Here is an 8,811-nt window from a genome sequence, read left to right as displayed (position 1 = left end):
TACAGGCATTGTTCTGAGTTAAAGCGTATTTCGATCCCGAGGCGACGCCTCCCTATTTATAGAACCACCGCATATATAGTAAAGTACCATCATGTAATGAAGAAGTATCAGCATATAATATTAAAGTATGAGCACGTAATGTTATAGTACCATCATGTAATGTTGAAGTATCAGCACGTAATGTTAAAGTACCATCATGTAATGTTGAAGTATCAGCATGTAATGTTAAAGTATCATCATATTATGGAGATTATCTACATAAGGCAGTTGAGGCGTTCCATAATTATATATTTTAACGTATGACGTCATAGTGATCTCGCACTTGTTTCCTGCGATAATGTAGATGTAGATCAATCATTTGTATTGCGTGTTCAAGCTATTTAAGTATAAACTGCGATACCTGCCTCAGATTAAAATATTACATTTATTCATTTCAGGACAACAGCTGAAAGTTATTAAATAGTTGTTCATAGAATACCATATGTATCATTGCAATTTGACAAATCTGAGAGAGAAGAGTATTTATTTTTTATCTAAATAGAAATATTGTTTTTCGTTACTATTGTATCACACTATCTTTCTAAACTTATTTGCTTTTTAAACTCAAATATTAAGAAATGTTATGGTATAGCAAGTGAAAACAAATCTGATTTGAACAGATAATACTGTATGTCTAGAAGAATCTTTACGGTTCGCTGGTTTCCAATGGTCTATACTCGTGATTTTTTGACGTCACGCGATGACGTCTGACGAAGAATAAAAAGAAGATGATCATGCCAGCCAGCATTATGAAGGTTGCTGTTCCTATCCCAGCCACTGCTATCGGTGATGATCTTATGTCCACCAGACCACTCTGTTAACATATGAAATCATCTTATGTGTACTCTGGTTATAATTATTTTATTTTTCTTCTTAGACAATTTTTGGTTTTGATAGGTTTCAAAATAAAGCCCCCCCCCCCCCCCCCAAAAAAAAAAAAAACCCCGAAAAATTAAGCCAATTTCTAAATTCACAGTACATTATAATATTGAAACTGTCCATGTTTCAAAAATTCATTTTACATCTCTCTCTCTCTCTCTCTCTCTCTCTCTCTCTCTCTCTCTCTCTCTCTCTCTCTCTCTCTGTATCAAATATTGTTTTTACTTTATGATTTTGTAACAAAGTAAGACCGTTAAAACCTAACTCACGTCTTCGTTAAACTGTTGAGTTTCATCTGTTTGGATGACATCTCTCTCTCTCTCTCTCTCTCTCTCTCTCTCTCTCTCTCTCTCTCTTCTCCATCTCTCTCTCTCTCTCTCTCTGTATCAAATATTGTTTTTACTTTATAATTTTGTAACAAAGTAAGACCGTTAAAACCTAACTCACGTCTTCGTTAAACTGTTGAGTTTCATCTGTTTGGAAAACAGAGGCCGTTGTGATTGCTGTAGGAGCAGCCTCGTCAATTATAAACACCATGTCACGTGATGTGCACGTGTTGTTCCCAAGTTGACACGTGGCCTTCAGTTCATTAATGTCATCCAAGAACCATGACCAAGGTTTAAAACTAAAAAACAAATAACTAAAAGTTAAAAGAATAAAGAATCAAAAACACATAAGCAGAAATGGTAAGTCATAATATATTGTCAGTGATATAATTAAGTTATGTAATAATATGACAAAGGACTTTGTACATAGCATTTATAAATAAAGATTATAAGACGGTTTTTTCAAAACTTTATTTCCTTTTGTCTGAAAGTAAATTGACTTCCAAACATCCATCATGAATCTTAGATGACCAGAACTTATGCTTTTGTTTTCAAAATAAATAATGTACTTGTGATTTAATTATTAACGGATAATATTATATAAAATTCGGCTGTTTCAGTATAATATTCCATATCGCAATGATATCCTCAGTTACATGGCGTTCCAAATGATAAAAGAATAATTTTACTTCATAAAATGTCCTCATTGCAGGGAATATTGCCTTCATTCAAAATAAATAGAAAACGTTTTAGCGATGGTTGATTTGCAACACTGACGTTACATGAATTGTTTAATTACCTTCCAAGGACATCTTTGATATCCGTCGGGCATCTACTTGATGTGCACAGGTACGTTTTTGTCATCTTAATGAGAAATAAATTCAATATGTTATGCAGAAAACACAAGTTCTTTGCTACAGGTGAAACTTTGTTATTTTTAAACTACTACTATAACTATCTGCGCAAATATACACAGCACAAACAAAAAATGCATTAATATACGCATTCCAGTCACAATTCCAGACCTTTCAGTCAACAGGTTGGTATTCAGCATTGCATTCTTTTGATTTGATTATGTTTTGTGGTTTTTTTAATCATTTATTTTGTTGTTGTTTATTTTTTGTTATGTTTGCTTTTTTGTTTACTTTTTATTGCTTTTTCAAAAAATAAGTTTGATAAATAGTTTCATAATGGCACATAGATTCATATTAGTTTCATTTAAGATATCTTACCAGACCCTGGGTGGTTCTGCAAACTTCGTTATCAAACGCCGTGTTCAAATCCTACAGGGTGTTAAAAATAACCATAAATACATTTATGCCGTGCATTTACTATTAGTTCTTCGTCATTGATACAAAACAATTATATATTAAATGACGTCTTATGGATTTTGTACTCGATGAAAATATGTCAGGAGTTATGTATCTAAAAGCAATCAAAAGAAATTTTATATTTAAGATCAAGATCTAGTAAATGAAAGGTGCCTACAGATTTATAAAATTAAAGATATAAATTCTTTCCATGATGCTTCAAAACAATAGCTTTGTTTGATAGGGTGTTCCAGGGCAAAATATTTGGTAATCACAATAAAAAATCATGTTTTAACTTGTCATTTTTAATGAATTATGAAGGTTATAAGGAACAATATCGGAGTTTTGTCCATTTTGACTAATAAAATATATCTAGAATGCCTACAGTCTCTCCAAAAACGGAATGAAACAAGCTCTAAAATGATGTTAAATTGAATATGGGTATCGGGATTACTTTTTCCGTGATTTAACAGGAAATGTCAAGATAATGTATAATTTTCTGCAAATTTTTTTTAGCCGTAAAGTACGGTAAAACGATTATCCAAATCAAATATGACGTCATTATGGTTCTATCACCAAAAAGACACTCTGGAATCATTTACCTGATCTTGACCTTTAAGAGACCTAGAAACCATTTGAGATTTTAAAAAAATCGTTTATAAGTTTTTATGTATAAAATGGTTTATGTGTGTATTTTGAATGATTCACTAAAATTTAAATGTTAGAAGTCAAGTTACAAGCAAAATACAGAGGAAAGAAGTCATTGTTATGTAAACAAAGCTCGTCTGATATTTGTTTACAAATAATGTAAAGTGAAAAAATACCCTTTTTTCTTTTTTTTACAAAATAACGTGTCAATCAAGATAAACTGATTCAATGTGCTCATAAATATTTTTTGTCAACAACAAAAAGCAACAGCACATCAAAACCTTAACCGATACAACACAAATGTACAATCAGGACTCAAGCTTTGTTTACAATACAAAGAGTTTTAACCTCTGCAACTCTCTTGTAACTTGATATTGGACTTTCAAATTTTGAAAAAAGCATTATAAACATCCTTATTGACCATTCTAGACATTAGATTAAATCGTGTGTAAGTCCTTTTCAAAAATAAACATTTTAAAACGAATTGTAAAGTGTTTTTTTTTTCCTTTAGCATCGATACCTGTTTTTCATTTTCTTTCCTCAAAATGTCCATGATCGTGACGTGTAATGACGATAAAACCTGTGCTGTACACTGCTGGTTAGATGACGTCATATCTCGTATAGCGCACATTAATCTCACAGCTTCCAAAGTAAAATTCAGTCTCTACAGAAATTGAGAAAAAAGAAAACCATGATAGAATGTTTCTCTCTCTCTCTCTCTCTCTCTCTCTCTCTCTCTCTCTCTCTCTCTCTCTCTCTCGTAAAAAACAAAACAAAGCGTATACAAAACTAAGGGTAAGATTGTAAACAGAATCGACCTTACTACAGAGTGATCCATAAATTCTGATACTGTTTTGATTGCAAATTAAAAGAACAAATTCAAATTCAGTACCCCTTTTCGTATGGATATGCGAGGAATACAGTTTTATACAAGTTAACATTAAATATTAATTATCAAAATTGCAAAATTACATCTTATTGTTAATTCGACGGCTTTTTCTTTTTTGTGTGTGTTACGGGAATAAAAATAAGTTTTTAAGAACAAATGTCGTTGCACCCTGTTTTACTCTTCTGTTTTGGTTCCAATCCACATTGCTGATATTTAAGATTCTAAGGATCTATTTATTAACTTGATAATTCAGTAACATCAAATGAAAGATACCTACACCAGGTTTACATAAGGGTTATGAGTAACACAACAGTAAGCCACAATCTGGGCTAACACAACAGTAAGCCACAATCTGGGCTAACACAACAGTAAGCCACAATCTGGGCTAACACAACAGTAAGCCACAATCTGGGCTAACACAACAGTAAGCCACAGTCTTGGCTAACACAACAGTAAGCCACAATCTGGGCTAACACAACAGTAAGCCACAATCTGGGCTAACACAACAGTAAGCCACAATCTGGGCTAACACAACAGTAAGCCACAATCTGGGCTAACACAACAGTAAGCCACAATCTGGGCTAACACAACAGTAAGCCACAATCTGGGCTAATACAACAGTAAGCCACAGTCTGGGCTAACACAACAGTAAGCCACAAGGCAAAGTCCTAACGGGAAAAAAACAACTTTTTTTCTATTTTGGTTCAAACCACACAACCACTCTTGGTGTATTTAGGTACATTTTTATGCTTTAATTTACTATTTTTCACAATTATGGTATTTTGGATATTATTGAAGTCAAAGGACCTGTACAAAACAGAGATCTTGATTTTCCTTGTTGTCCATAGTTGTCCTTAGTTTTTCTTTCACTATTTTGCCTGTGTGGTGAACTCTATTTGATTATCGATCTTTAATTCTCGGCTTCGATACTACTCTAAAAAAGACTTTTATGTCTGCAAAAACCAGTTCATCATAGAACGGATTAAAGTTAAGTTGAACGAGCCTCGAAGTACAGTAGCTCAATCTAGTAGCCCTTTGTTAAAGATTGGACACTATGATAAACCAAACACCAATTTTATGTCGTCATTGCTGCTTTTTTAATTAGATTCTTTTTGTATTTTACTTTTGATATGAAATTTTAGCCACTGGATATTAGAAAAACATCACATTTAACTAATTATCCAATTGGATAAGAATATTATGAGGTTTTAAAAAAGTATCAGAAATTATGGATCACCCTGTTATATTAAAAATACTTACTTAAAAAAAGACTGAATTTCATGTTTTCTATCAGGGAAGGGGTATTCATTAAGTGTAAACATTGTCAGACTTTTAAACTCCGCAATATGAAATAAAAAGCTTGCAAACGCACACAATTAGTGATTCATATCAAAAAGGATGTTTATCATTTCTACATGAACAAAGAAATTGATTTTATATACTTAGAATGTTTCACTGCGCTAGAAAACAAAAGAAAACGCAATCTGCTTACGGGCTTTTCATATCGAAAGAACCCTGTTGCGTCATACATGAAATAGTCTCAAATCCTTTTTTTAGGTTTAGTAGTATTTTTTAGAGTAATATATTTTGATGACATTCAGTTTTTAATGTTTGTTTTGTTTTTGTGTGTTTGTTTTTATTTCTTTTGTGTTTTTTAAACTTTTGAGAAAGCATAAATAATTGTCCGAGGCATGTCTTTATAGTTTTTAAAAATATTTCCTATGACTTACAACCTAATTAAAAGTACTTAAGTCTGCGTTTTGGGTCTATGTGCAGACGTTTCAGGCTTCAGACAAAAATGATTTTTTAAAACAACACTTACCTTTCCAAAGGAGCAAGACTCAAACTTCTGGGCAGCAGTATCAAGACACTCAAGGGACAATTCCTGGCACGTTTCAGCAAACACAGCAGAACGGGTCACCATGTCAGCTTTTTCCGCCATTTTCGCACGGAATATATCAAACTCGTCTTGAATGCACCATTCTCCACTGGCGCAATTCAGCAATAACTCATTTATGACATCATCCGAGAACATGACGTAATAAATGTCCCAAATATTGGCGATTTTGACTAAACTCGGCAGGTCCTCGGTACAGAGAGATTGAAGAATGTTGGAAGATGTTGTACAATCCTGCTTAAAAATTGTCGTGATGGTAGCATTACCATGAGTTGATGTTACGTCATCATTCGATAAACTATATTCCGAAGAAGGAGTCATCGAAGTGGTGGCTTGAGACGGATCTAGAAAGGCATCATTCTCATCTGGCTTGCTTGGCGGTACAGGTGTCGATGTCTCGTTCTCTGATGACGTAAGAATTCTTTGAGCAATGCTCTCGTTGTTTGTACGTGTTATGACTGTCGCATTGTCAATGGTAGTGCTCGAGTTATTTTGTGACGTCATATTGTCTGCAAGAAGCGGACCTAAAGTGGTTGAGAGTGTACTTGAATAATCTTGGTTTTCTTGGTTACGTAAGCTACCCAGTATTTCCTGAAGCAGATCTTGGTTTTCAGAATCAGAATCTCCATCACAAATACCACTCAGAAGTAATAATCCACCAATGAAAATAGTCCACATTGCTCTGATTTATCCTATGGATGTGTTTTAAGAAATCTACGGTAAAAGTTGTTTAACTTCAACACGAAATCGTGCTGGCTCATAAAGCAGCTGTTTCTCTTAAGAAGTCATAAAACTTCGTGTTGGTTTTTGAAGGTATTCACCTTAAGAAAATCAATGGAGATTTTAAGGTGATAGTCGCATCTTTTTTAAAAATAAAGATGTGTACCATTTCAAAAAAATCAACTATTATATTCCATATCATACTCATTTTTTGCCATGTCATTGACAGAAGAAAACAGAAATGATAATGCTTTGCACAACTTTTGTTCAGATTTTATGCGGGCCTCTTCAGACGTCATAATTATTGTCAACCTTTTCAACTCCCTCTAATCATAAGATATTGATAAATCCGTTTACACTACGGAGATAACACAATGTTCGAAAAGAAAACGTGTTACCAAAATCAATAATCAATAATTTTAAAAAGCCAAAAACGCGTTCTGTTGTCCAACTTTCCGGATCAACATCCGAGGATCAATTGCAGGTCATCACCAGACTAAGCCGTATAAGTTCAATGCCGAAACAGAGTTGTGTACATACATACATGTAGTAATTTAGCATAGTGTAAATAAATGTTCGATCTGCTACTGATTTATTTAATATTTAGGGTACAGCAAAACTTTTGGTAAAGATTTACAATATACAGACTGTTTTATTTTTCGTCAAGAACGACTGATTCGCGTCTATGACCTAAACATCCATTCACCTAAATTCAAGGTGGTATTTGAAATGATGAAAAACATTCAATATGAACAACTTATAAATGTAATATGAAACTATAAATTTTGATATCTGAAAATCCTCTTAAATTCCTGTATGAGTATATGTTCACATATATAATAACTATCCACAACGATTGAAATCTTATATACTTATTATTAAGTTATATATCTAATTCAATTTCTGATATTGCTTGCATCAAAAGTGACTTATTTGTAACTAAATCTCAGTAACTTTTACGTACTGGTTTATTGAACATCATATATTCGGTCTGACAAGTTTCGTTAAGAATAAACGATTTGCTTTTGGCGTCTGAGCATTTATTTTTAAATTTTAGGTGGTATTCGACACGCAATAAAATTTCTGCAGTCAATTTTAAAAGTCTAAAATACAAAATGAAATCCTCCTGAACTCCTGCAGGCGTTTAAATATTCAAACATTTACTACACATTTTGTTTCAAATACATGTATATCTACATGTATTTGATTAAATTTTTAATACTGCATTTATCAACGGTAACATACATGTACTTGTAACTAAATCTCTGTACTAGTTTATTATATACCTCATATATTCGGTCTGTCAATCACATATACAACAATACGGTGCAATTTAAGATTTTTTTAAAGTCTAGTATAATAATCTGAGAATCCACGTGAAACCAAAACATTTTGAAATGAGGAAGGTATAACATGAGTTTGGAATCAGCAACACAAATACCATCTATTAAATAGATTTATTGTTTATTTTATCACATATATTGAACCTGTATTTAGTTACATAGCAACAAAAACAAATATTGCGCAAAAATATCAGAAGCTTATAAACGACTCTGGCGTTTTACAAACTCAATATAAAATTTAACCCACAGAAATAAGTCACATATTTTTTTATTTCAAATTAAAAATAATACTATACACGATAGATGAATAAACGTTCTTAGACCAGTTATATGACAGACTAGGAAAATTATATAACACCACATAAGCCGTTTCTGAGTGATTAAGTTAATAAAACAATATTAAAATAAATGTGGAATCGAAGAGTAGATATCACTAATAATTTAAACTAGCATGACAATAAATAAGAGTCCCACCCGTTTCAGATCCAAAATATTAACACTCAAAACACTTATATTAGACAGACTTACAAACTTCTTGAAAATGCGTTCCCTTCAGTAAGCAAAAACCTAAAAAACTGTGATATGTTTTAAACTTCTATATGTGCATAAATATTTGAATTTACAAAATTAGTATACAAAGGTTTACTAGAATATAGTTTTATAATTTACATAACCACATTATACAATTCAGCTTAATTTCATAGAAACATCAATATATGGTCTCTTGTTTTTTAATTTGTTTTTTATTTTAACAAAACAC

General features: G+C 32.3%; 1 protein-coding gene across 1 annotated transcript; it reads right to left on the bottom strand.

Annotated features, from left to right (window-relative positions):
- Window positions 1–410: 410 nt before the first annotated feature.
- Window positions 411–6,938, bottom strand: LOC105342985 (hypothetical protein). Its single transcript, XM_066073388.1, has 6 exons — window positions 5,914–6,938; window positions 3,723–3,866; window positions 2,477–2,527; window positions 2,044–2,108; window positions 1,366–1,543; window positions 411–853 (listed from the first exon to the last, which is right to left on the bottom strand). Exons 1-6 carry the CDS (start codon window positions 6,664–6,666, stop codon window positions 686–688), a joined length of 1,359 nt encoding a protein of 452 aa, XP_065929460.1. The 5' UTR covers window positions 6,667–6,938; the 3' UTR covers window positions 411–685.
- Between the last annotated feature and the right edge of the window lie 1,873 nt (window positions 6,939–8,811).

The sequence above is a fragment of the Magallana gigas genome, chromosome 10 (assembly GCF_963853765.1).
Source record: "Magallana gigas chromosome 10, xbMagGiga1.1, whole genome shotgun sequence".
NCBI classification, from domain to species: Eukaryota; Metazoa; Mollusca; class Bivalvia; order Ostreida; family Ostreidae; genus Magallana; species Magallana gigas.
Note: the sequence above shows the minus strand (reverse complement) of the source record. Positions and strands in the feature narration are given on the sequence as shown.